This window comes from Marmota flaviventris, chromosome 2, assembly GCF_047511675.1.
Source record: "Marmota flaviventris isolate mMarFla1 chromosome 2, mMarFla1.hap1, whole genome shotgun sequence".
Taxonomy (NCBI): domain Eukaryota; kingdom Metazoa; phylum Chordata; class Mammalia; order Rodentia; family Sciuridae; genus Marmota; species Marmota flaviventris.
In genome coordinates this window covers 14,465,146-14,492,967 of record NC_092499.1, presented here as the reverse complement: position 1 = coordinate 14,492,967, position 27,822 = coordinate 14,465,146, and the positions used below count along the sequence as shown (strand labels likewise).

At 47.2% G+C, this 27,822-nt stretch overlaps 1 protein-coding gene across 6 annotated transcripts in view; it reads right to left on the bottom strand.

Annotated features, from left to right (window-relative positions):
- Ttc7b (tetratricopeptide repeat domain 7B) overlaps nucleotides 1–27,822 on the bottom strand; it is a 235,446-nt gene that overhangs the window by 86,842 nt on the left and 120,782 nt on the right. For all 6 annotated transcript variants that reach the window (XM_071607605.1, XM_071607604.1, XM_071607606.1 and 3 more), the window contains 5 exons: nucleotides 23,819–23,956; nucleotides 7,082–7,165; nucleotides 6,058–6,162; nucleotides 4,167–4,284; nucleotides 2,256–2,313 (listed from right to left, as the gene is read on the bottom strand). In XM_071607605.1, the coding sequence (XP_071463706.1) occupies nucleotides 2,256–2,313; nucleotides 4,167–4,284; nucleotides 6,058–6,162; nucleotides 7,082–7,165; nucleotides 23,819–23,956 (503 nt within the window). The remainder of the gene's footprint in view (nucleotides 1–2,255; nucleotides 2,314–4,166; nucleotides 4,285–6,057; nucleotides 6,163–7,081; nucleotides 7,166–23,818; nucleotides 23,957–27,822) is intronic.

The window sequence follows — 27,822 nt, the reverse complement described above, 5'->3', positions numbered from 1 at the left end:
ACAAATGACAACATGCCCTTCCTCAGGAGCAGCTCTTGCTTTCTGCATGTGTGGTTCAAGGCACCCCAGCAGGCTCTCGGCTGTGTTCAGGACTGCTTTTCTCAGCAGGACATGAGAGGCCATGAAGTGGCAACTTATCACCCTGCAAACAATTCTGTTTTCGTCACTGTGCTTGTGTCAAGCTCACGAGTATGCAAACAGGTCACTTGATGCCACACCACTCGAATGTCTTCAAGAATCACCAAGTCCTTGAATCCCCTGGATAGCAAAACTTTCTGAATTGTAGCTCTAGTCATAATTAAGACTTATTTTTTCACCTGCTGAATCTGTAACCCTGCCCCTTTATGAATCCCATTTTCTTTTTAAATGAAAAACACAAAATAATAATATTAACAGAACTGTGAGGGAGAATATGTAAATATATGGTAGAAAAAGTATCGTACACATGGGTTTAAATTATCTATTTACATTGAAGAAGTAATATGGGGCTGGGGCTGGGGTTGTGGCTCAGTGGTAGAGCACTTGCCTCACATGTGTGAGGCACTAGATTCAACTCTCAACTGCATATAAATAAATTAATAAAATAAAGGTCCATCAACAACTAAAAAAATGGTGAGATTGTGGCTTAGTGGTAGAGCTCTATGTCTAGCATGTATGGATTTGATTCTCAGCACTGTGTATAAATAAATGAATAAAATAAAGTTCTCAACAATTTAAAAACTATTTTTTAAAAAAAGTTTACAATTCATTTAATGTGTTCAAGAACTCCCCTCAAATTTACTCCTTTGGAAAACATTTTATATTTCCCACAAATTCTAATTTAGGTTAGGCTTCTGCAATATAGTCAGTTATGTTACTGGGATTTTATTACTCTTTATTCCCATATGAACTAATATTTTAAAATCCCTTTGAAGGAACATAAAAGAATTCAGGCCAATGGAGCAGCTGTTACATAACTCGGAGACGCCCTGGCAGCTCCAGGCAGACCACCACTGAGGCTGTTTTTGGAGAAGCAGTAAGATGTGCTGATTTAAGAAGAGTGAAACAGACGCAGCGGCCCCTCTCCAAGGCAGCCGGGTGTGGGCTCTACAAACTGGGGCTGGAGAATTTAAAACCTGAAATCGTTTGAAATGGAAATGCTTTCCACGCTCTGTGCTGAAGAACACCAACAAAACCTGAGCAGAGACAGGAGGTGTGTCTGCAGATGTCAACTGGTACTTTTTGTCATGAACCAGCTTGGGACTGGCAAACGAGGAAGCTAGCAACAGTCCTGCCAGGAAACAGGAAGGAGTGAGATGGAAGTGCTTCAGACTAACCGAAAAGCCGAGTAACAAGGACTTGGTGAAAAACAGCATGTGGACGCCACAACAGCTGGAGGTAAGGCCTCCCTCAGGGGAGACCCAACAGGGTGGCTGGTACGAGAGGGGCTTGTGACATTTTCAAATACATAACTAAGCTTCTAATACAATTACAAGGAATTAAATGAAACTCAGATATATATCTAAGGTGACAGAATCTATTTCGCTTCTAAATTTTATGTCATGAGGCCACAATTTTCAGACAATAATTTCATTTTAGTGATTTATTATATCTAATGAGAGTAAGATTGGGGCAGTGTGGTACAGTAGGTGTTAGAAAACCTGGGCCGGAGCTAGGAGACCTTGGTCTACTCGACCTCCGTCGTTGGGACTGGCGACTCCTCCAAAGCCCATGCCTCAGCTGCTGGCTGCAGGGGCATTACTGCTGTCCCGTCTGCCCTGTGGGTGTGTAAGGGATGTAAAAGAGCACCGTGACACTCACTGAGTCCACACCCGCAAAGTGAGGGGACAAATAGGGGTGGGGCCCGGGGCTCACTGGGCTGACTCCCAACACAGTATTCCAGGGACTCTCTAAAACCTAGCCTTTTCATTTCTTAATATAAAAACCTCATATCTTAATATGTAACAAAAAAATCCAGAAAAGAATGATCCCCTTTCTAGATATGACAAAAGTCTCTAATAAAGGAGCCATCTCCCTAGACAAAGTGTCTCTTTTTCAAGCTGAGCTCCCTTCATCAGGATAAATGGCCACAATGCAGAGGGACATGGCAGCAAGCCATGCGGCGAGTTTTGATGCTGCATGTTCGCTGCTCCAGACGGAAGGCTCCTTGGGGGTAAAGCACTGTTTACATAATCTTTATAAATACCTTTCTTTTTATACTTATCATACTTTGGAGTCATTATGTAAACTGAGCAAAAAGATGAACTCCCACTCACCTCTGAAATGCAAGAAGCGCCTTTCTCTGTAGGACCTCCTGCATCCCTCGCAAAGAAGCTAAGAAAAGGGTTCAATTAGTCAGTGGCATGGAGATCAGGGAGTTTTTGACAATACCAAACCCATCACCAGAATGACACATTCACCTGGATTCAAAGCAACAATTCCTGAGTGCTTAATATGGCGGGCCCTACTGGGACATGAAGGCCAGTCCCACTCTTGAGGCATTCGTGCTCAGAGGACGACACTGTAGACAATGCCAAGGGATGGTGTGTACTGGATGGTCATTCTTGATAGCAATTGTATATGGAGGACATTTTCTAAAGACCAGCAGGGAACTCTGGAAGGAGCACACTGCTCATCCCAAGGGTGGGCATGCAGCCAGGCGGTAAACGCTGGTTCTACTGGAATGGTGTGGATGGGATTCAAGCCCAGTGGATCAGAGGGCCCTCAGAGATCCTCTGGCACTGAGAAGCTGGGATCCAGGGCCACAAGCACGAGCATGATGCCATGAAAGGCCAGCTTCACACCAGGAAATGGCCAGCGTGAAACCTCGATGTGGGAAACGGGGACGGAGCACCAACCCAGCATGCTGGCATATCAGCTCCAGGGTGTGGGAGGCCCCCCAGCTGTAAGCTGACACTTCTGCTATGAAGAGTGCATGAGAAATGGCTCCCCAAAGCCTGTCTGCCAAGGAGAGAAGTACCACCTCTGTGGGGGGAACTGTAGCTACGCGAGGGAGGGAGCTCCCAGTCTGACTTGACAGAGGGCTGGGTGTGGCTGTGGCCCTCACAGACTTAGAACAACAGCAACGGAGCTGGAGAGAACCTTGGATCGACCCACTGAACATGAAGGCAAGAGGAGGTCCAGCAGGGTCCAGTGACTCCCAAAGCTTCAGGGCTAATTAGGGTAGAATCTCAACTGAGAATTCACATGGTAAAGCTGTGGCTTGAAACTTACTCCTCCCTGCCAGTCTACTATCTATGAGGTAATGTGCTGAGTATGGTCAATGGATCATGTGTACATGGAAAATTAGCCCCAGATCCAATTTTGAAAAGTAATTGATATGCGAAACTTCCCCAGGGTCAATATTTTAGGGCAGAGGAAAGAATCGGGGATAATTTGTAAATTGACAATACCAAACCCATCACCAGAATGACACATTCCATAAACATATCATTGAAAACTTCATTAATATATAAAACACAATTAGGCCAGGTGCAGTAGCGCATGCCTATAATCCCAGCAGCTTGGGAGGCTGAGGCAGAAAGATCATGAGTTCAAAACCAGCCTCAGCAACTGAGTAAGGCCCTAAGTAACTTAGTGAGACCCTGTCTCTAAATAAAAAATAAAAAGGACTAGGGATGTGACTCAATGATTAAGTTCCCCTGGATTCAATCCCCAGTACCAAAAATAAATAAATAAAATAAAATGAAAAAAATAGCCAGAAGTCCATCCACCAAAACTTTAAGCATATCTAAACCGTATAAAATCAATGCCTCAAACAGCCATCGTTATTTGGTGAGTGTTGCACTGCATGTGTTCATAGCCATGAATTAAAATGTGTGAGTGGAGAGCTCCTGCTCAGTCAAGGGATGCTTCCTGGCAGTGTCTGCCCCTGAACTCTTCTACCACCCTGCACCTAAGAGCCAACACCCTTTCACTAGGGAATGGCCCAGGTCATGGGCTGGGGCTGAAGCAAGTATAAGGCCAGGTACGGGAATCATCTCTTCACCTCACAGCGGATGCTCTGCATCCATCAGCGAGGAGCCTGTGGTGACACCAGCAGAGGACAGAGCACTAGGGTCCCCACAGCTATGTCAGAATGACCCCACTTCTGCACCCTCCCCAGACAGAAGGGGACCGTGGGGTCCTGCAGAGCAGATCCAGGCTCCACAGGAGGAACTTCTCACCGTCAGTGGCCTGCAGACTGTACGTGAGCCCCAGAGCCAAGTAGCCTTTGGCCTTGAACTCTGACGTTTTCTCTCCCACATCAACGACTGTTTTGGCAAACCTCTCAGCCTCTTCTAACTGAAAAATGAGACAAGTGAAAAACAACAACAACAACAACAACCACCTGCAGAATTTCTAACATGAGTTCCCATAAGCACTTGCTGCACAAAATGGAATTCTGATGAGTCATTTTGAAAATAGCTCCTGAATCTTCCAGTTCCACTCTGGTGATTCTGCTTCCTCCTTAGAGCCTCTAAGAGCCCTTAACTCTCCTATCCAGCCCCTTTTTTTCCCTTCATTTTCCTTCTTTGCTTATTTTCCTTCTTTTCCAAAGTCAGTTTCATATTTGGCAGGGTTATATCTTTTTCATCTTTATTTTTTTATGGATGGGTCTTGTAATGAGATCGTGTTAGGTGTTCAGAAGTTCAATTAAACATATTTGTAAAGAATAACGTTCTTGGAATGTTTTGTGTTTGGGTCTTTACCTTTTTTTTTTTTCTATGATATAAAGAACCTACTTAGGCTCGGATATTTTTTGCCACAAACTATTAAAATTTTCAAAACTCTTATCTTTTTTTTGACAGAACACAACACATGGATGTCTCTCCAGCAGATTCCAAGGAGAAATGTGCACCTGTAAACCACATGCAAAGACCTCTGGCACAATTCATTAGAGGCAAGAATAATAAGATCTGTTCCTTTGAAAGTGTGGCAAATGTTGATTATTATTGAAGCTGGTGATGGTTCATGGAGTTCATTATACTCTTGACTACTGTGGTCAAGCTACTGTGGAGTTTGAAAAATTTAACAAAAAAGTAAGAAAAAATATACAGATGAGATTTGTAACTCCTATTTTTTAAAAAGGGGTTTATCTGAGGTGTTTAGAGATGTATATGTTACAGTAATAATTAGAGCTTCAGCTAGAATCCGGAGGGCAGCAGAATCACTGCTGGAGGCTGGCATGCTCCACGCCCCAGGGTTGGTCCACTCCTCTGCTCACCCCCTGCCCACACTGCTCCTCCACCTGCAGCCTCTGAACTGCCAGAATCTACATGACCACCCCGTGCCATGCCACAGCTGCTTCAGGTGAGAGCATGCTTTCTTTTTTCTCCATTTTCTCAAGCAAAATGAAGAAAAGTGGTCACTTTCTTCATAAGGCTTCCTCCCTCCTGCTGGGGAACACCCGGGAAGAGCCAGGCAGCAAGGACCATGGTGGAGGAACAGAGTCAAAGTTAGCCGGCAGCCTGACTCCCCAGCACCTGCTTACCACTGACCTTGATATGAAGTTAGAAAAGATGAAACTACATTTATGTAACAGTTATCTCTACCACATCTCAGCAATTAGTCTGTTTTCTATTTTCTACTGTAGCAATACATTTTGAGCTACTAAAACTATAACAAATCAGACTATTGCCAAATGCAAATCTCAACAAAATATTTGAAGAAAGCAAAGGTGAAGAAAGAGGAATGAGGCAGAGGGTGACGCTGCTTCTCAGGGATCCCCAGGCTGAGCTAAGGGTGAATAATTCAGGGGCATACTTCTCACAGTCCTGGGGTGCTTGTGTACAGTAAGATGTACCTGGGCATGGATTCCAAACTACCGCATCCCTGCTACTTCTGAATCATATTTCCACAAAAAAGAAAATGTGAAGTATCCCCGAATATCCTATTCCTCTCTGTCTTTGGGGTGTGTGGGCAGGGCCCGCGGAGGTCAGGGGCCCAGGCCTGGAGCACTAAAGGGCCTCATTCTGGTGTCCCTGTGAATTGCTATCAGTTTCTCCCTGTGCCTTGGCGTGGAAAAGGTGGTGTCTGTCCTGAGTCTCCTGCCGTGGAGTGGGCGGCCCTACTCACCCAGTGCAGGGAGCCCATGCACAGCTTGGCGGCGAGCAGCGGGATGGTGGCATCGTCGGGCTTCAAGCGGATACACTCTTTCAGCACCTTCACGGCCCGAGCAGACTTATGAGGGGAGATGACTTCTGTGAAACTCAAAATTTTGGATGGGACCAAATACTAATAATGCCTTCAGAGAATTTTGGTTGGGCTCCCTCTTATTGAAGTTTTCTAACCCAGTGGGTCCCGGGTACAAAGATAACCAGAGCTGGGCCTGCTGCGTGGCTGGGAGTAAACTGTGGCTAAAGACAAGTGGGAATGCTCCTGAGCCTCACCCTACTATCGCCACTGTAAAAACAGGAAAGTAGTAGACAGTGGAAATCTATGTTATGGTAAATACTAACCATCCAATTTAAACCATACCATATTAAATTGCTGAGTCCACTTGGCCCAGAGAATTTTATACCTCAAACTTAACAATTCACTAAGTGTCAAATTCACTAAACTGCACAAATTAACAAGAAAAGCAATGGCTACTTCCTTTATTAAGCGTGCACATAGTGGGGCTACCACCATAAGCTCTTCTGCACTTGGGCTCATTTGCCTGATAATTATTCTACAAAGCAGATACTATTATTGCTCCATTTTACTGAAGAGCAAACTAAGGCACTAGGGGACCTGCCCTGGGGCCCTGTGCTGTGGATCAGCCACCCAGTGCAGAATCACACAGCCTGATGGCACACACACACATTACTAAAGTTAACCAAGACCCCTTCCAGAAGTACACTTACACTCTCAAAGGAGAGCAAGGGTCAGAACGAGCCTTAGTTTAAGCCATGAACCTTTCACATAAGTGACAAGAGCTAGAAAAAGGCAAACACTTCAGAATTTTTCTTTTCAGTGCTATATCCCTCCATCTTGGCCTCCAAATTATTCGAGTTGATTGCCCTTATGAAAGGACCACAGGACAAACTGAAATGGAGCTCCTCAGCCCTCGGCGTCAGTGGTAGCATCGACACGGGGCTGGGCGCACAGGGCAACTCACCTTTCCAGCAGCCATCAGCGACAGAGCAAACTGGTACCAGAGGTGGAACTCCTCGAAGGCGAACTTCATGGCTCTTTCTAAGCACTGGTTTAGAAAGATAAACAGACAGACATCTGAGAATCGGCACTGGACCACGGGAGCCTACACACACTGAGCTTCCTTTCAGCAAAGGCCTCCCGAGGAGCCCGCGGCCTGGCGCACAGAGCCAAAGGCGGGCAACTTGTGGTTGATCGAGCACAATCCCTGATAATTCCTGATCTCAAGTAGCTCTGATGGAGGACAGAGAAGAGGCAGGCACACAAACAACACCCACACAAGGCCCAAACTCACACGTATCCCAGGGGGAGCTGCGGTCCTGTGAAGCGCTCACAGGCCTCAGGCACAGCAGCCAGGCCACCAGGCCGCTGAGTGGACTGTGACAACGAGGAGAGGAGGGAGACCACACAGCATGGGGCAGGGGAGGCACTCCAGGAAGAGGCTGAGCTTCCACTTGGCCACGGCATGTCCAGTGCACACCCAGCCCCGCATGCAGCAGGAATGGGGTCAGGCTAGGGCGGCTGCGGAGCCTGAGATGATAGCTCTTCCCAAAGCTGTCCCCCACTGCCTCCCATGCCCCTAAATCTTTTGCCCTCTTGCCACCATAACTGCACAATAGCGTGACTGCCTTCACCCTCTGCCATAGCCCAGTCGTGACATACAACCTACAAAGAGCCAAGTGAGGAGTCAGGTCCTTGCAGAAAGTGATGCAATCACACCAGAGCCGCAGGAAGATGTGGGGGGCTGAGGGGAGGAGGAACCTACAAAGAGCCAAGTGAGGAGTCAGGTCCTTGCAGAAAGTGATGCAATCACACCAGAGCCGCAGGAAGATGTGGGGGGCTGAGGGGAGGAGGGACCACCATGAAGCTGGCCAGGAAGAAGGGGCATGAAACGGCCAAGGGCTTCAGAATCAGCAAGGACAGGCCACAGTGGCAGGACGGGAAGCATCTCTCCTGAAGGAGGAAGAGAGAGGAGCCAGGGAAGGAAACGAAAGTGGGGCTCCTGGGGTGAGGAGAGGGTGTGTTAGCACACCGAATGGCCTCAGGGAGGGGAGCAATGGGGTGGTCGCAGTGGAGGCCAAGCAGCTGCTGGACCTACCAGTGGGCCCAGCTCCAAGGGGCAGCTGAAGGCAAGATGGAGGAAGACTCCAGATTGCGAGTGGAAAACAGGGGCACAGGCCCAGGGGTGAAGAAGGGCCACTCCTCTATGTCCTTGTTCTCCATGGAGGCAGCTGGATCAAGTCCCCAACGTGGAGGAAGGAACAGGCAAGGAGAAGACACCCAGGAGTGAGAGGCCCCGGAAGGCGAAAGACACCAGGTCTCTGTCCAACAGGCCTGCTGAGAGGAGGCCAGGCTCTCGGAGGAGGGCGAGAGAACTAAGGCGGCCCTGACAACCGACCACTGCTCTGTCAAGGGGGATGAGGTAGCTGCTGGGAGGAAAAGGAAGTGGGGCTAAGACTTTAGAAAGAGGAAGGAAAGAAAAAAAGTTTTGAGCAACAAGGAAAACCTCACACTGCTCACATGAGGACTGCCTTAAACTGTGGTTTGGCCATGCCATGGCACCCACAGCTCCCTGCTGCCATTTTTCTCTATGATGCTCTGGAGCTGGCCTAGGAAAAGAGAATGAGGGTGATACTCTCAAATTAATGAATGCAAAGAGGGTTAGTGGCCAGGGACCAAAAGACAAGAATCAAGAGTAAGTGAAAAGCTGGAGGTTATGATAAAGGCAAAGTGAGGTGGTCGGACAGGAGAAAAAAAGAATTCCAGGATCCTAAATGTTCCTTGTGGAGAAGATCATGTGAACACCATGCACCTTGGTTACCAGGAAAACCTTTCCTAACTAAAGCATACTGTATTAAAAAGCAAGTCGCGAGCAGCTGGAGGCACCTACCATGTGATGAGTGATGGTACGGGATGGGTGCTCCCGAGCAAGAGGGACCCTGGCAACGTGCTTGGTCAACAACTTGAGGGCAGCCACAAATGCCACTCAGATAGCATGAGGTCAGCAGGAGCTGTAGCCTGGGGTGGCCCGAAAGCCCATTAAGAGGAGGGTGTCCTCAGGGAGCACACACTACGCCCCAGCCCTGCCCCTTCAAAGCTGGAGGTAGGACAGCCAGGAGGTGGCAAGCAGGATAAGCCATCTGCTAGAAGAGTAGAAAAAGGAAGTGCCTGGCCCCTGGTGGAGAAGGAGCCAAAGATCATGGACTACTGCCTCCCTCCAGGCTATTGTGGTAGGGGCAATCTGGCCAAGCCACTGTACCCTTGGCTCTGCTGGTTCCATCAGGACTCATCCTGCACCAGCACAGATACTGAGTGACAGAGCCAGATCTAAACCTGACCCCTGAGCCTTTCAAATTGCAACCGGCAGCTGTTGTGCCTTTAAGAAGCACTGTGGGGAAACCAGAGCAGCCTGCTGGAGAGCAAGGGGGCAGAATGGAGGGTGGCATGGCTGGATGGGCGGGCAGGGCAGGAGTGAGGGGGTGCTGTGAACAATGAAAAGTCTTAGAAACTGAGTGGGGTTGGGGGATGAGCGGTGATGGAGGAAGAGGAAGCGAGGATGATAATCGCAGTGGCTGAATTAGGCAGAGGAGCCAGGATATGGAGACAGAAGCATAGATGGAAATTAAAACTGAAGCTTGTTCTAACAGTCCTACTCTGCTAATTCACTGCAATATAAGCACTAAGTACTTAAATATATACACAGAAACATTTAAATGTTGAAATGCCTTTTCTTCTTCCTTTCCTAAGAGGAATGATAAACATCAACTGTTTTCCTGATAAACAAAAGGAGCTCAGTCAAGAAACAGACTGTTCTGAATCAAAAGCTAGATCTATAAATAAGTGTGCATCCTTCGTTTCCTTTGTGCCAAAGGCTAACACACTCATTACAGTTGGCGCAGAACAGTTACTGGAAGCCTAATTGGTGTCACGCTCCATTCCAGGTGCTGCAGGAAAACAGCAGAAGACAGCCCTGGCCCTGGCAGAGAGGGGTCACAGAGTCCTGAGGCTAGGGGGACCATGCACAGCATCTGGGTGAAGCCCAAGGGTAGAGGACGTTTGTCATTTTGACTGCCTGTCACTTCAAAACTCTTCTGATTTGGGGGGAGAAGCCAGGACAACCCAGAGAGAAGGGATGCAATGGGAAGCTATCACATGATCTAGGCAGAGCCAATCAGGGGGTCTCAGAGGCAACAGGCAGGTAGCGGCCTTCTGAATGCACTGTGGCCTCTTGTTGTCTGCTCAGGTCTGTTCTTCAGCCTCCTCTGGATCTTGCAAGCTAAGCAGTGCAGACTGACAGGTGCTTTTCCTGCTTGAGTTAGCAAGTCAAGTTTTATCATCTACAACCAAGGCCAGAAGCAAATGCCTCGGGCTCCCCTGGCAACAAACCCTACCTGCAGCCCCAGCAGGTAGTTGTTTGTACAGCCTTTGCCTGGGAACCCTCTGGATAGGGAATCCACAAAATAAGTAATCTAAGCATCACCATGCACTAGGTGTGTGCATTTGGGCAACCAATTAACCTCTTGCACCTAGATCCTCACTGTAAACTGGGAGCTATAACAGCAATCAGGGAGAGTCAAGTAGTTAATACTTGAAAAGCCCAAGAAACAGCACCTCAAATACAGGCTAGTAAGTGCTACAGAAAAACTAGCTCTTACTCCTTTAAATTTCTTTTTAACATTCTTATGTTATGAAAGAAGATGCAACAAACTGCATAATACCGGTCATTTTATTCCACTCAATATATGAACACTCAAATTTATAGTACTGACTTTCCTCCTTTTAGAAAAGTATTCAATGTGAGACCCTGGAAAACATGGCGCAGATGTATGTATTATATATCAAAATGCATTCTACTGTCATGTATGACTAAAAAAAAAAGAAAAAAAAAAGAAAACATGGCGCAGTGCCTCAGAGCTGGACCAGAATGTGTGCCTGTTACTCTCTTCTCTCCTGGTGATGCCTGTGATGTAGCCAGGCACTGCTCCCACTGCCTTTCAAGCTCTGCCTCCCTAGGTCGTCCTAACCACCCTACAGGTCTAGGCAGGTGTGAGTATCACCTTGTCACAGGTAAGGATCCTGATGCACAGGGGTGCTGAGTGACCACACAAGGTCTCAGAGAGCTGGTGGTGAACTTGGGTGTGAAGCAGGCTATCTAATTCTAGAGCCTGGGCTTATAACCACGGCACTCTGCTTCTCTGAGACTTCAGTTGCAGACATGCCACTCACACTCCACTTAGCAGGCCCTCTCCTGCTGCATAAAGCTAAGTGTAGCTAAGTAAAAGTCCTCTCAAAAGGCCACGTGCTCCCCAGCCTGCTTCAGAGATGCAGTGATACCTTTCCTGCTAATGGGGGTCCTGTTCCCATGGCCTCTTGGGGATCCCTAAGGCTACTGAAGGAAACCTCCCCAGCTTGCGGAATGGTAAAGACGCATGACTGATCCTGTACCACCCACCAGCACTGAGGCAGCTGGTGATCGCCTCCAGCCATCTCAAAGGCTCAACTGGACAAGGGAGTAGCGGGCCACACGTTTCCTCTACACATAGCATCTTCCACAGTCCTTCCCAGCTCAGACTTCTCATAACTATAGCAACCTACATCTCATGATAAGCCAAAGGGGTGTCGTAAAGAAAGGAAATGCAAGTCAACAATTATGAACTGGCTCTTGGCATCCTCAGGATGCGTGGTGACAGCATGCCAGCCCAGATAGCATCAGAAGCTCCAGACGCTCCCCAAACCCCGACACCTTGCACACCATGCGGACATCTGACACACTGTCTCTTCTGTTGCCATAAACGTCAAGTGATACAAGCCCCCGCTCATGGAATGCATCTATGTAGAAAGGAACCTGGGTTGTCACAGGGTAAATTGCCATTCACGACCTCCCTTGAGATGGGGAGGTGCTCACCCCATTGTTTAACTGGTCCTTTTAAGGATACTCATTTATATCTGTGACAGTAAAAATGTCCAGTTTTAATGTTGAAGGGAAGTGGGGACACTATATATGCTAATAAAATAAAATAAAAAGCATTTACAGAGGGCTGGGGACATAGCCCTGTAGTGGAGCGCTTGCCTAGTATGTGTGCAAGGCGCTGAGTTCAATCCCCAGCACCACAAAAATAAAACAAAAAAACCTTTTAGTGATGGTTTCATGGGAAAGAATCCCTGATAAAAATATACTTCACAGATGGCAGGGGTCTCTGCCCGGTGGGACGTGTCAGAGGCTGCTGGAGGACGAGGGCCTGGTGTGGTAAAGCTGGGGAGGAGGAGAGCAGCCCTGTGGTGTGGTGAAGGTGCTGGCTCTCGGGCCAGGCTGCCCAGGCTTGGTCCAGGTCCCTCCCTCCCCAGCCACGGGCTGTTTCAGGGTTGAGTGAAGTGATGCGTGGCAAATGCCCCAGAGGGCGTCTGCCTGAGCAAATGCTGTAATGTGACAGCTGTGGATGCTGCTTTTGTGAAACAGGGTAGTCTAAAGAGGGCAAGGGTGGGCTGTGGGAACCCCTGAGAAGTGGTGTGGGGTGCCAGAAGAGGGCACAAGGAGAGTGGACAGGAGGGACGAGAGCGAGATTCTGGCCCCTTTCCACTCCTAGTATCAGGTGGATAGGGTGGCGAGGCCTAGGGAGAGGGAATACAGGGTCGAATCCAGAACTACAGATCCAAGTCACCCACACAAAGCTGGGGTGACATCTCCAAATCACCTTCCTTGCAAGAAAAGAAGTGGACATGGCAGCAGTATTATGTCCTACCGGGAAAGACAGGTACATTCAGGGATCACACTTGTCACCTTTCTGAAGCTCGGGTAGCACTCGCATGATGCCGTGGATATAGTCTTGAGACCCTACAGGGCATCCTAATCATTTGAGTGGTCATCCAAATGTCACTTCAAGAATGTCTCCCTCTGAAGCGAGGGCTTGTGCTTGTCCAGTCTCTTTTGGCTTTTCACGTGCATCCACCTTGACGGGCTCTGAGAACGAGACGCTCCTCTGTCAGAGGAAGGCATTAGTCAATTACCTTCCTTGTGCGCACAGACCAATGACACCAACTGGGTGCCTGGCAGTGACAGCTGCACAATGCCACAGCAAGGAGAAGCCAGTGTCTATTTTGGGAATTCAAGACTGAAAGTCAGCAACCAAAACCTACATGGGAAGGGGCAGAAATCATTAGGCACTTCTCCCACTTAGCCTGACGCCCAGGTCTGAAGTCCATCACCCTCAAAAGAGAAGAGTAACACAGGGAACCATCCTCGTCTGCGCCCAGCAGCCAGATGGGCTGGATCCAGGCAGTTCTCATGGCATGGAACCCCACATCAGGACCATTTCCTTCTCTGCATCATACGCACTTAGTGAGTCAGCATTAAGTGGAGTGCCTTGCAGCGGTGTCACAATGCTTGTCACAGAGGCATTTAACCTACGTGTGGTCACTATTTCACTTCTCTACTTTTAACAATGAAAAACCACCTCAGCCTTTAGACATCCTGGACCATTATTTTAGACTCACAGAATGACACAGTCATAGAGCAAGTAGAGACCTTTGAGATTATTCTGTCCCTTTCTTAACTTTATCGATGTGGAAATAAGATCCAGAGAAGAGACAGCACCTACCCAGGGTGACCTGGTGGCAGACCTAAAGTCAAAATCTAGGTCTCATGATACTCAATCCAGGGCTCTTATTTCTAAACTAACTAAAAATAAAAGCACAAATTGAAATGGAGTTTGAGATCTACTCCACAGGATTCTGGGCCCAGGAAAAGTTTCTAAAACGCACACTTTCAGGACCTCAGCTCCAAATAAAAGACCTCTCTCAGGGCTCAGTGGTATAGCATAGGCACATCAGCACACACCTGTAATCTCAGAGACTTGGGAGGCTAAGACAGAAGAAGCTCAAGTTTGAGGCCAGCCTCGGCAACATAGTGAGGCTCTTAGCAACTCAGACCTTGTCTCAAAAGAGATATGAAAAATTGTGCTCTGAATGGATAATTATGATTGTAATGAATTCTACTATTGTCATGTATGTAAGAAATAAAAATTTAAAAAAATAAAAAAAAATTTAAAAATACAGGTCTGGGGATATGGCTCAATGGTAAAGCACCTCTGGATTAAATCCACACTACAAAAACAAAACAAAACAAAACAAAAACCCTCCCCTCTCCCTTCCTGAATCGTGAGGAAATGCAGACACACTGTCAAAGCTTGCTCAAGTTTTCTCCCTTATGTTGGAAATAAAACAGAGCAAACTCCATATCCCCTCCACAGTCCTTCGGTTTCTCTTTTTTGCTTTAAAACAGTAAGACTGCTCCAAGCAGAGGAGTTATGAAGTTTTATTACTTTGGCAAACACTTAAATGAAATGATATCATTGCCTCTGGTCACTGTGGGAGGAGTGGGGAGTTGGTTGTGTTTTCAAAGTCCTAGACTTTATTACAGGGTTTGAGTGCTGGACGCCACCCTCTGGCACATCCTCTTTTTGACTCCACAAGGGAACATGGCCACGTCTGCACAAAAGTGAAGCGTCTCTAAGGACCACACAAACAGCTCCATCTGTGGATCTGCTGCTCTTTCTTATCTTTACCAAGTGCACTAAAGTCTGGAAATGGGCATCCCATTCCTCTACTCCCCCTCCTCAAAGGCCTCTCCCTTTGGGTTTTGTTCTCGGTCTACCTCCCTGGCTTAGGGCACCAGACTTTAGCCCTCCACCTGGGTTGCATCATTCTTGATAGGACAAAGGAAGGAAGGAATCAGAGAGTGGCAGACCAGTGGTACCTCATGTACAAAACAGTATGCACTAAATGCTTAAATGAAGGAACCAACATGAATATCTAGAATGTAGCCCATCAGCTAACCTGCAAAGAGGGTCCCAGACCAAGCATGATGAAGAGCAATGAACTGCAGAGAATCTAGAGCTGGCGACATCTTAGAAGGGACTGAAGCAGGGGTTGCTAACCCACAGGCCCAGTGTGACTTGCTGCCTGTTTGCAATACGGATGAACATCAAGACCAAGGAGATGGAATTAAAATCACAGGGGAAAACCCCACATGTCTATGGTCAATTGGTTTTTGCAAGGGTGTCAACTCCATTCAACAGGGGATAGAAGAGCAAACAGTGCTGAAGTAATTGGATTTCCACATGTAAAAGAATACTGGATCCTTACCTCACTCCATATGCAAAATTAATCCAAAACAGACCAACAACCTAAATATAAGAGCAAAAACTATAAAACTCTTAGGGGAAAATACAGGGGTAAATCTTTATAACCTTGGATTCTTCGACATGACACCAAGAGCATAAGAAACAAAAGATAAAATATATTCAACAGTAGGTTTAACCAAAATTTAAAACTTTTATGCACTGAAGGACTTTATCAAGAAAGTAAGTAGACAACATACAGAATGAGAGAAGATCCTGGTGAATTAAATATATGACAAGAGTTTGTTATGTTTAATAAATAAAGAACTCTGCAACTCAACGATAAAATGGAAAAACCCAATTTAAAAATGGGTACAGAGCTTGAACAGTCTTCTGCCAAGAACACAAACAAATGGCCCATAAGCACATGAAAAGATGCTCAATATCATTAGTCATGAGGAAACTAAGCACAAATCAAACCCACAGCAAATACCACTTAACACATATTAGGATGACTGCGACCAAAGTAGCACATGCTGGTGAGGCTGTGGGAATGCAGAACCCTGCACACTGCAGTGAAGTGTAAAACGGTGCAGCTGCTATGAAAAGAGAATGTGGCAGTTCCCGAAGAGTTAACCAGAGCGGGGAGGTAGCTGGTGGCAAAGCGTTGCCCAGCCTGTGCGGGGGGGCCCTGTCTCAATCCCAGGACTGGGGCAGAAAAGTTCAACACAGGTTGACACACACCATCAGATGAATCACCACAACGTGGCTGAACCTTCAAAATACCAGTTAAAGAACAAGCCAGACACAAAAAAGCAAGCACCCCATGACTCCATCCTACAGACACCCAAGACAGGCAGACTCAAGAGCTAGAGAGTGGATTAGAGGTTGCCAGGGCAAGGGGGAGGGAAGAGGGGTAGTTATTGATTAATGGGTATGGTTTCTGTTGAACTGATGGAAAAAAAATTGTGATTAGTGATGATAGTTGCACAACAATGGGAATGTAACTGACCACCACTGAATTGCACCCTTTAAAAAGATTAAAACAGCATATTTAAAGAAATTTTTATGTCAAACGTTCAAACAAAACATGAGGTATATACCTTGTGACCCTCAATGAAAATGCCAATATTCCTAGGAGCAACAGGAGCAGCTTAAACAGGATCAGAAGAAGAAACCAACATTTCATTAAAAAAAAAAAATGCTTCCATAATAGGGCTATGGAAACACTAGGGCTTAGATTCTTTGGGGAAAGCCATCATACAAAATGATACTGAAAGTCTCTACTGAGTTGGTACACAAAGATTGCTGAGAGTTGAGATCAGTCCAGGGGCTCTGCTCCAAGCTGGGCCCATCTCCCCCTCTGCTGCCTGACTCCCACTCGATCTCTAACCTTTGTCCCTGACTGGGGAAGATATACTCATTGCATATCAAGGGACAGCAGAGTAGAGCAGCTTAAACAGCCACTGAGAAGCACTGATGCTCGGCAAGGTTTTATTGAGCGTCCACTGGGAGCGGGATTTTGCTTTGGTTGCTCAAGTCTGTGGCACTCAGACACACTGATGCCTTTCCTTCCGGGGACCTTGGCTCCCAGGTCCAGGTCCAGTTATTGATTAATTGGAGCCAGTGGGGCTGCACAAGAGGCCCATGGCTCCCCATGACAGTTCCTGATCAAGACAGCACAGGGGAGAGAGGTGCATATGTCCCTTTGGGACAATCACCATGCAGATGGCTCTCCCCACAGAACTACAGTGCTGTTAAGATTTATCATAAACAAATGAACAGGAGTTCAAGGGGAAAGATAAAAATACCACTTCTGTCTTTATAAAGCTGCCACATCGATGTAGGGAGAATACACACAACCTTCCAAAAGGACCCCATAATATTCTGCCAAAATGGAGCCATCAATAGTCAAATTCCAGAAAGCAACCTCCCCAGCAGCGTGGGCTCATTCTGAAACACAGAGGAAGCAGTGCTCCTTGCTTTGCTTTTAATAGTGCGGGTTGTCATGCCAACTAGTGCTGCTGTTTAAATTGAAGGGGAAGAAGAAGTGTTCCTTCCTACACAAACCTTTCAGCAGGGCTCACAATTAGTCTTGAAAAAAACATAAAAACTCATAGCACTGGCAAGATGGTAAACATTGTGCTTCTATTTAAACCTGTTGGACCAAGGCTGTGATAAAACTCAGGTTTGTGTTTCCCCTGTTCCATGCTCCATGCCCAGTTCTGGCTGAACAGTGCCCTGAAGAAAAGGAAGGCTTGATGTGGGCACAAACAGAGGCAGTAGGTCTTGAGCTGCAAGAGACTTCCATCTACAATAAGCAGGGCGAAGAAAGGGACGGGAAGAGAAGAGGCCCTGTAGGAGAAGCTCAGCTCCCTGGGTGTAAGCATGGCTCTTCAAAGCTGGGTCTGCACAGTGCGCACAACAGAGCTGCTACTGAGGGTGCAGGGACTGGAGGAATGGGGACTGCCGGCAATCACATCAGGAGCACCTTTTTGGCGTGTAGGGAGAGGAGAGGAGCCAAGAAGGAAAATGTGTCCTGTCCTGTCTTGTGGAAGAGTTGATGTGGCTGGGGACAAGAGAAGGAAGGAAAATTGTAGGACAGAACCTCTTATCTGTGGCCTGTTTACCAAAGTCTCCCCTCACAAAAAGGAGGGTTTATGCATCATTCCTGAGACAGAGAGAACCTGTTCGAAGATCAGCTATAGGGAGATGTGGCTGGATCCCATCAATGAGGGGCACAAGCAAGGTGCAGTCGAGTCCCAGACTCTTTCTAACATTCTCTCCTACCAAAAAGGAGAGGAGGCCCTCAGTTCCCAGCCCTCTGGGCCTAATCTCTTCATCCCTCTGCAATATGATGATAAAGGGTATCTCCTGCTCTTAGATCATATGTAGCATGGCAGAGTTACAACATATGAGAGTTAAGGTCCTTCCTCATTTTAGGCCCTGGTGCTTCCTTTCAGCACTATTTTTAGGCCATTATTAGGTAAAATAGTGCTATGTGAACACAAACACCACAATACCATGATAATTGATCTGATAAGCAAGACAACTAATAAGTGACTAGCAAGTAGTGCATACAGCATGGATATGTTGGAAAGAGGGATGATGTTCCTCACCCTTACAGGTGGGATAATTCATCACACTACTCACAATGGCATGCAATTTAAAACATACAAATTGTTTATTATTGGGATTTTCCATTTAATATTTTAGACCAAGGTCAATCAAAAATAACTAAGACAACAGAGAACAAAAATGCAGATAGTGGGGACTACTGTATTTAATTCCTATCAGGTCTTTTAGATCTACTCCATCTATATGCTCTGCAAGTCTTTGACTGGCACTCTCAATCTGAGAAACTTAGCTGCAACTGGCCTACTCTATTCCCCTGGGAATTAATAGGCCGTGCACCCTCCAGTCTTCTCTAATATAGTTAATGTACCTTGCACTATTCAGTAGTCTCTTTTCATGTGTTACTAGTTGTCCCCGTAACTAGACAGGAAACTTACTGAAGACAAAAGATGTTTGTTTTTAAAATGCTCTGTGCCTGGTAACTCCTATGTATACAGTGGCTGTAACTGTAGCAGCAGCGGCACTCAGCTGCTATTCAGTGAGTTCTCTGTGCTGGGCTCAGTTCTGAGACTTGATATGGATTAATAAGCACACCCTTCACCACTGTCAGAGATACACATGAGTATTGTTCTATTTTATAGGAGAAGAAATAGAAACAGAGGAGGCTGATGACACCTAGGACCACACCATCATTTAGTGGCAGATCCAAAACTCACATCAAAGCCCTCTAACCCTAGCAATTGTACCCCAGGACAACTAGGTTGGTGGCATGTCAATGGGTGGGGGATAAAAGAATAGGAAATATCCACAAAAAATCCATTCCTTAAATCATACACAATGTACATGCATTTATGCATAAAAATGTATAAAAAGATGGTCTCAGCCGGGCACAGTGGCACACACCTATAATCCCAGCAGCTTGGGAGGCTGAGGCAGGAGGATGGTGAGTTCAAAGCCAGCCTCAGCAAAAGTGAAGTACTAAGCAACTCAATTCAGTGAGACCCTGTCTCTAAATAAAATACAAAATAGGGCTGGGGATGTAGCTCAGTGGTCGAGTGCCCCTGAATTCAATCCCTAGTACCAAAAAGAAAAAAAAAAAAAAAAAAAAGGCCTCTAAAATGTCAATGGACAGCCAACTACTGGGTCCTGAGGAACTTTTATTTCCTTTGTTGTATTGGTATCTATTGCTTCATTTCAAACATGCAGGGCTATTACATATGGCAGAAAGATAAACAATGAAGTAAATTTCATTATGGAAGGAAAAGAAATTAAACAAAAGAAAAAAAAAAAAGAAGGGAAGAGCTGTGTGCTTCTGAACAGAAGGGTGCTGGTCCTGTCCTGTTTGAGAACTGTCACCCTGGCAATGGTGCAGGCGCTAAAGACAAGGAAATGGAATATGCGACAATAGTGATAATCACTAAGATAACAGGAAGTTTAAAACCAGTCACCCTCACATCAATACTAGTCACACTAACTAAAAGTTGAAGAAAACCCAAGTGTCCAACACTGATGAACAAATACACAAACTGTGGTGTAGCCACACAATGGAATGTTATTTAGCCATAAAAAGAATCAAATCTTGACACATGCTACTATGTGGCCAACCTTGAAAGCATTGTGCTAAGTGAAAGAAGCTAGTCACCAGAGGTCTCAGATTAGCTAATTCTATTTACACCAAACACCCAAAATGGTAAATTCATAGAGACAGAAAGAGATTAGCAGTGGGGCTGGGGGGTGAGGGGAGCAGAGGGGAATTCCTTTTGCAAGGCAGATGAAAATGTTGGATTAGAACATTGGATTAGAGCCCCATGGCTCGGTGTGGTTTTAGTGGTGTCCCCAAGGGCCCACTGTGATTGACGAGTTGGTCCCCAGGATGGTGCTTCTTGGAGGTGGTAGAACTCTTGGGAGGCAGGGTCCAGTGGGAGTCTGTGGGGATGGCCTTAGGCCTGAGCCTAAGCAACTCCATTTTAAAAACTCCAGTTTGAAACCTGCAGCCTCACAAGGCACATCCAACAGATCCCTCCAATACAGCCTCAGACAAGTCACTTCCCATCACCCTGATAAACAGAGTGAAGCCCCTGGCAGGGTGACCACGCCTGATAAGAAGTGAAAGGCGAGAAGATCAGGGTAGAGATCACCAGACCAGATCATCTGACCCCAGGGTAAATGATGTCATGGAGAAATCTGGTGGTAGCTGATAAGGATTGAAAGGGGGGTCAAAAGCCCCAAAATTTAGTATAAATAACAGAGCTGATGAACAGGGATTCAGTCAGCCAAAACAAGCCTGATGAGGATCTGACATCCCATCACTTGTCATCATTTCTTGATCCTCTGCGTAATCCTCATTGCTCTCAAACTCTACGGCCTCATCTGGGCCTTGGTGAGAGCCACAACTTCTCCCTATGACCCTCTCCTTAACCGGGCGTCCACTCCACACCAGGAAAAGCCTGCCTTGGTTCTGGACCTGGTCACTGCGGTCTGAGTGAGTGTGTATCTGCTGGACATAAAGCCTAAGGCTTAAGACTTTTGAACTTAGCATGCAGAGGGAATGTCTGTCACTAGCCTGTCATGATTAAGTGTGTTTTGCAGTGCTTAGAATTAATCTAGAATTATTTGCTGTGAATTGATTATGTCTACTGCAGTGCCTAGCATTAAGGATTGTAGTTTTCTTGATTAAGAACCTACAGAGTGAAATTGTATTGAGTAATTTGAGGGAATAAAGCATTGAAAGGGGCAGAAGCGCGTGGACATTCTTTATTTCTCCCGCAATTTTGCCCCTAGCAACAGTGTCCTTAGGTTGTGGGAGTGGAGCACCTTGAGTTCTCACTAGAGGGCTGTTACCCATCCTCTCTGCTCCCGGTCCGAGATGTGGTTACATGCTGCCCCCGGACACCTATATCAGGAGATGAAGCAAAGTGGCCGCCCTCTTCATGGAGCCTACAGTAAGCTTCTGGACTCTGAACCTCAAACCTGCAAGCTTAGTGAGTAGCCTCTTCATGAGCAGCCTCGTCAGGACTTCTGAGCTGGCGAGGCAGAGGTGACTGTCACTGTTGCCCGGCAGTGTGAACACACTGAATGCCATTGAACTCTACTCTTTAAAACGGCTCAATTTGCTAGGTGAATTTTACCCCAATTTTTTAAAAGCCAGTTATCCTTTCAACTTAAAGTTCACAGAAAATAGAAGAGCAAATAGGAGAGGAAGAAAAGCACCAAATGGACTCAAGAAAACCCTTGTAAATGAGGAGAAGCGGAAAGCAGGCTACTGCGAGATGTGGCCTGGAACGGAGGCAGGGAGGGTCCTTGCTTAGCAGCAGTGGGCCTGGCCCCTCTGCAGTGGCCAAGCCATCTGCGGGAGGACAGGCTGCCTCAAGGTGCTGTGAGCTCTCTTTCTCCTAAGACACCCACCATCTCAGTTAGAAGACCAGAGAGTGCGGCGGCCACGTGCTTGGCGGGGGCTGGGGGGGGGGGTAAGGGGGGCTCCTCCTCCCAGAGTAGAAAGGGCAGGAAAAGCAGAGGCTGGGTGTTGGGGTCTTTCTCAGCCCCAGGGGTGGCCACCTGGAAGGTAGCACTGCCACTTCAGTCTAGATTGGGAGCTGCCATGGGCAGGGGCCACTCCTTACTCAAGGCTATATCCCCAACCTTAGTCACAGCATATGTTCATGTTGAAAAAATAAATGTCCTCTATTTTATATATTTTATCAATTAACTTACATTTTTAATAGAGAAACACAGATATGACACAAAATCCAAAAGGCCCCAGGGGACACACACTGATACAGTTCCCTCTCTTCCACCCTTCCATTCCAGCCTTTGGTGCTATCTCCACCATTTTAAATGTGATCAGTGGTCACTTTGTGAACCACAGAGGCTCCCACAACCCGACCACCCTGTGACTCGGGTGTCAGGAATCACTACAAGATGGAAGCTGCAAAGGTGGCACCAAGATCAAAGTCATCTGAGTGAAAACTCGGTCTTGGAATTCCATGGGTGGGGATGGCAGCAGGTGCCTTGGAGCTACCCGCCTGCAGGGGAACGATCTCCAGTGGAGCCGCCCCCAAGGCTGTTCATGGAGCGAAGAGCCAACCGCAGGCAGGGGCCAGAGCCTATCCACGGAGTGGAGCCAGCCACCCTGGGCTCCTCCCAACTGTTTCAGATGTGGGTAGATTTCAAACTGGGGAAAGGCTGTGTTGCCACACCAGGGGACAGAAGCTGACTCGCAAACACACTCCACTGTGGACCCAGAGAGGTGTCAAGTGGTTTGTCTGGTGGAGAGAAGTTCACCTTGAAAGAACTCAACTGTGAGTGGGTGTACCAAGCCACGGATGGGCACGCCTGGCCATGCTGAGCAGGAACTAAGCTGGTTGGGAGCAGGGGCCTGGGAACCCTAGGCACTCCATGGGGGCTAGGACTCCTTGGGGACAATAGTCTGGACCAACCCTGAGCCTGGACCAAGTCATGGCAGGGTGGGCCATGTGTGCTGGGGCATCTGGACACTGCATTATCTACATCATGAGGGGTTTGTGTGTTTGAAGTAACCACTTCCCTGTGTAGTCACCAAATCAAAGACTAAAAAAAGCTTCCAGCCACGCAGGCTCATCTGTTCCCCAAGGTTCCTGCCTAATGTGGCCATCATGGCAGGCTAGAGGGTGAGTGAGCGCTTATCTGATTTCAGCCAATCCGTTACTGTATTTCATTCCCTGTCCTCATGCCCAGAGGCTGTTGCAATGGGTATAAATTTAGAAAGAGAAAGATAAATAACACAGAAAAGTTTATTTTAACAAAATAAGGTTGCTTCTTTCCCCTTTCTTTCTTTATATTTCGGTAAAAGAAAGATAAAGTGGTCTCCTTACTTATTCAGCCTCACCAAGGGGGAATCTGGTATTCTGGACAGGAACTCAATGCATTGTAACCATATTCCAGATCAACTGGCTCCTTCTGAGCCTGCCAGACAAGCTTCCACCCAAGCAGTTCCTCCAGGTTGAGGGCCTGAGAGGAAGACAGCACTGTCACAAGACCTGGAACCCACTGGGTCCCTTCTGTCCAGCAATACACTGTGAAGGAAGACAGCGCTTACCTGGCATGAAAGTTTGTATCAGCTAACCTGATGACACATGTGCCGGAAGCTGCCATGTCACCAGGAGTTATGCACTGAGAGTTTAAATTAAACCATTTTGTAAGGAAATTAATACCCCAGATGGGAATTAATAACCTGTTTTGGTTATGAAAGAGAGTACATGGGATGAAAAAGTGCTTGGGCAACACTGGCCTTCTGTTCCCACAATCAGAGCCTGCTGGGTGAGGTCCACTAGTGGTAAGAGGCCATGGGTCAATGCCACAATACAATCATTCAGCCCAATCACCCCTTTTCAGGGGAGGAAACCAAAGTTCATGACTGGCCCCAGGTCACATGGCAGCCAGTGGTCGGGGGCTCAGGACCAGGTCTCAGCTCCTCCCTGAGGTCACCCAGCCACCCCACCCCCACCTGGGAGTCAACCACTCAGCAGCTGTACCTCTGACAGCATCTCATACTGGCCTCTTCTTCCAAGGGCAATGGTCAGCAAGTCATAGACCACAGACGCGCTCTGCAAGCTGATGAGGCGGTCACTCCTGTGCTCAGGTGTCCTGCTCAGCACAGCATCCCGGTTGGCCTGAAAACATGGAAGAGAGAGGCAGATGGTGAGCCAGCCCATGCTCACAGCCACCATTATGGTAGAGAAGCCACCCAGGCCCTCTGGCCTCTCACAGTTTGCTGAGAGCCTAGGACAAAGGCAGCAATAAGGGGCCTGTCACCTCTAGTCATACTTTCCAAGTCCCCAAAGCACCCTAGCACATGGCATAGAGTATGGCCCAATGCTGAAGGCCCGAGGCGTGAGCCATCAGTAGTGTCTGGAGACAGGCAAAGCAGACAGAGCTTCCCTGGGCTTGGGTTCACAGCTGGCCTCATGGCAGACACAGCTGGTCCTGGCCAGCAGCAGCAGCCACCAAGGGACCCTGTCGTGTCTCACTTGTGATCCTGCTTCTGCTCTAAAGAGTAGAGAACGTTCCCAGCCCTGCATTTCCCATCACCAAATGGTGTCATCGAGTTCCACTGGTCCCATGGAGATATATCATGCTTTTCTTCTATCACTGAACAGCATTCAAATCCCTAAATGACATCTTCACTGGAACAAACCTTGAAGACTAATTCACCTTGTAAAGAGAAGCACAAAACAGATGTGGAAGAGAAGGCAAGAAGCAAGCCGAGTTTTACTTCAAATGGCATTACCACAGGGGACTCAAGAGAACACCTTGCCAATTCCAAGTCTCCACTGCCTGGTGCGGAAGCACACGGGGCACATCCCAGCCCACTCATCACATCTATCCAGAAATCAAATGCTCTTTATAGCAACTTGTTTCCATTGCTTTGAAATTTAATTTCTCCACAGATCCCTCCAGATAAACCACACGCACGGGAGGCTCGACAGCCAGTTCATTTTCCTTTTCCCCTAAAAGGGAGCTCTGAGACAGTAAGGCTGAATTTCACCTGCCTTCCCCCCCTGCTAATGAGCAAAAGTCTCCAGAGCTGTCTAGGCCTACAAGCAGAGAAAGAGCCCTCAGTCTTCCCCAGTAAAGCGGACATGAGGTTCCAGGGCCACTTGTCCCCCAGCTGCTGCTCATCTTCCTGCTGACATTGGGAAAGGCCAGGCACACGCCTTCCCTTTCGCTAATGAGGTAAAACATTTTATTTCTTGTGAGTTTAAGACATTTGCTTTTAGCCGCCCATCCAACTTACTCACTTTAAAACTCCTGGCTCTTAAATGTCAAAGACAAATGAGGCTATGTAAGACAGGCCACTTCCTGCAAAGTGAGTCCTCTCTCATGGAATTGAGCCTGCTTTTGAAGATTTCATTCTATGGTTTTCTATACAGAGTGCCTTTTGAGCCCAATAAAAGATGCCCTGAAGGAAGTGGGACCTGCTGTCTCATTTTATTTATTTGCTATGAATGTTCCATACCAGACCAAAGCCTGGAATAAAACAAAGCACAACATACACTACTTAGGAGAGATTTTCAAGTTATACCACATGTACCCTTTCTTCTTTTTTCCATTTTTGGAGACAGTATCAATACCTTTTGACTAAAGAGGTACAATACAGGACCTTAATCAGATCCACAAATAGTAAGTAGCCCAGAATATTGCCACAGCAGTAGTCATACAAATAGAGTTCTGATCATCTTTTTCTCTGGGAAAAAAACTAATTTGCTATGCAGTGAGAAAGCAGTACAATTCCAAATGATTTCTTGTAGGTGGAGAGACTATGGACAAATTTATGTTTCTAAGTTAAAATCAGAACCAACGAAGAAAATTATTTTCTCAGACATCCAAAAAACCTGGCATTCTCATTTGGGTTCTGAAATTGAGCACACAGTTTTTCTGCCTAATAATTGAAAAATTAAGCCTAACAACTGAAAAATTAAGGAGTCAAAGGACATGAAGAAAAGATCCCAAGGGCAACTTAAATCTAGGAGTGATTTAAAGGACCATCTTGTTTGGAAACTTGGTCCTTCATATTTACTGATGACTTGATTTCACCATCCCCAGAAGAGATTTTTCCAGAAATTAAATACCACATAGTCAAATCTCACTGTCCACAGGGACTTCGACTTTCTCTCACTCCATTGAGGAGCAGGAAATTTACAGACATCAATCCCCGGCATCCACACTCAGCCAGAGCAAGCCTTGTGGAGAGGTGGCCATGTTCTCTGAATCCCAGACCAGGACACACGACCTGACGATGAACCGCAACATTTCCAATGAGAACCGTCCAAGCGCTCTAAATGCATGCTCTCCATGTGTTCAGGGTGTTCGTGCCCTAACCAACCAAGTTTGCCAAAGGAAACTAACTGCCCAGCTGTGAAGAGCCCCACTTGGGATGAAGAGTGTAGGATGCCAACAGGAGCTGACCCTTTGTCACACTGGTGCAAAGCAGGTGAGGCCTCTCACTTGCACAACAGCCACTGAATGCCATCAAGTGCAAACCTGGGAATCTATGTGCCTTCCCTGACTGTGCCAAGGCAGAGCACAGAATATAAGTGACACTGTCCTCCGTTAGCAGCTGACAGTCAAGGAAAGATGAGCCAAGGGCAACCCGCTTCCTGGAGGGAAAGAAAGCCAAAGACGTCAAGAGTGTCTAAGTCAAAAGCAGAGGTGACTCAAGGAGCCTGGCTCTTGTAAACACCTCAGGGCCTTTTTGCAGAACAAGAAAACCCAGCGTTTTAAACTGTGGCCAGGATGCTCCCCTCCCTGACTGTTCTGGCTTTGCTGACCCTGCCGCTCTGGCACGTGTGCGTGTGTGCTCCATGTCCGTGACTCTTCCATCTGGGAGTATTTCACGCCTCCAGTTAAATAGCACACCTGAGGGGCATGGAGTGAAAAACCAGCCTCTTCCTCAGAGCAAAGCCTGTCCAAGGAAGGGACATCACCTTTGTCCTTGGAAAGACCCACAGAGCACTCCTAGGCACATTCCCACCCTGCTCAGTTGTTTATCCACAAATAACAGGAGAGATCTACTGCACCAGGTATCCCTGACTCAGTCAGGCTAGGTGGGGACCCATAGCAACCCCCTAGCAGCCACCAATCAGCATGAGACAGGGAAATGCCTGGGATGCCAGATGACCCTCCCAGTAGTTTATGGTGGTTGATAAAGTGTTGGGAAACCATGTAGTTCAACACGTACACCCCTCTTGGCTTAAACCAATCAGTTCAAACGAATCCCCCTCTTGTAGTAACCAATCACCCCTTCCCAACTTGTTCCCACCTGTGAATGTGCTAATCATGTTTTAGAGTTGTTATTTGATTTTCCTGCGGTGTGTGATGATTTGCTAAGAGATGCTATGATGTATGTGGGGGTCCCTGCCTTCTCCAAAGAATGTATAAAACTGCTGCAAACCCTGGGCTCGGGGCCTCTCAGCGTCACCAGTTGCTGTGTGAGCGTGGAGGACCGAGCTAGCTCGCAATAAAAACCTCTTTGCTGCTTACATCGATCTTGGTCTCTGGTGGTCTTTTGGGGGTCCCGAATTCAAGCATAACAGGAGAAGGGGAACAGCCTTTCTCCCTTCCTTAAGCTTCCCTCTGCCCACCTGGTGGTTAGAAGTCACGGAGGGGGGCAGCGCAATCTAGCAGGAGCAGCAGTCCTTGCACGCATGTGCATTCAGCTTGCTCTGGCCCTCAGGTTCTGCATCTGCCAAAGCAGATGAATGGACATGAGGTCCTCTAGGTCCTTTTGAGTTCTAGAAGGCTGCTATTCTGCTCAGGTGCTCGGAACACCTGGTTTACCTGCAGTGACAGTAACTACTATGACACAGCATCCCCAGGGTTTCAAACCAGGCTGTAGTGTCTAGCGCTATACAGGACAGAAGTCCACTCAACGATGAGTGATGCAGTCTTAGGCCTATAATTCAAGATCCTGGCCAAACACTAAGTAAGCATAAGGAATCCGATGGTCTGGTGACAATCCTTCAGAGCAGTAGAGCTG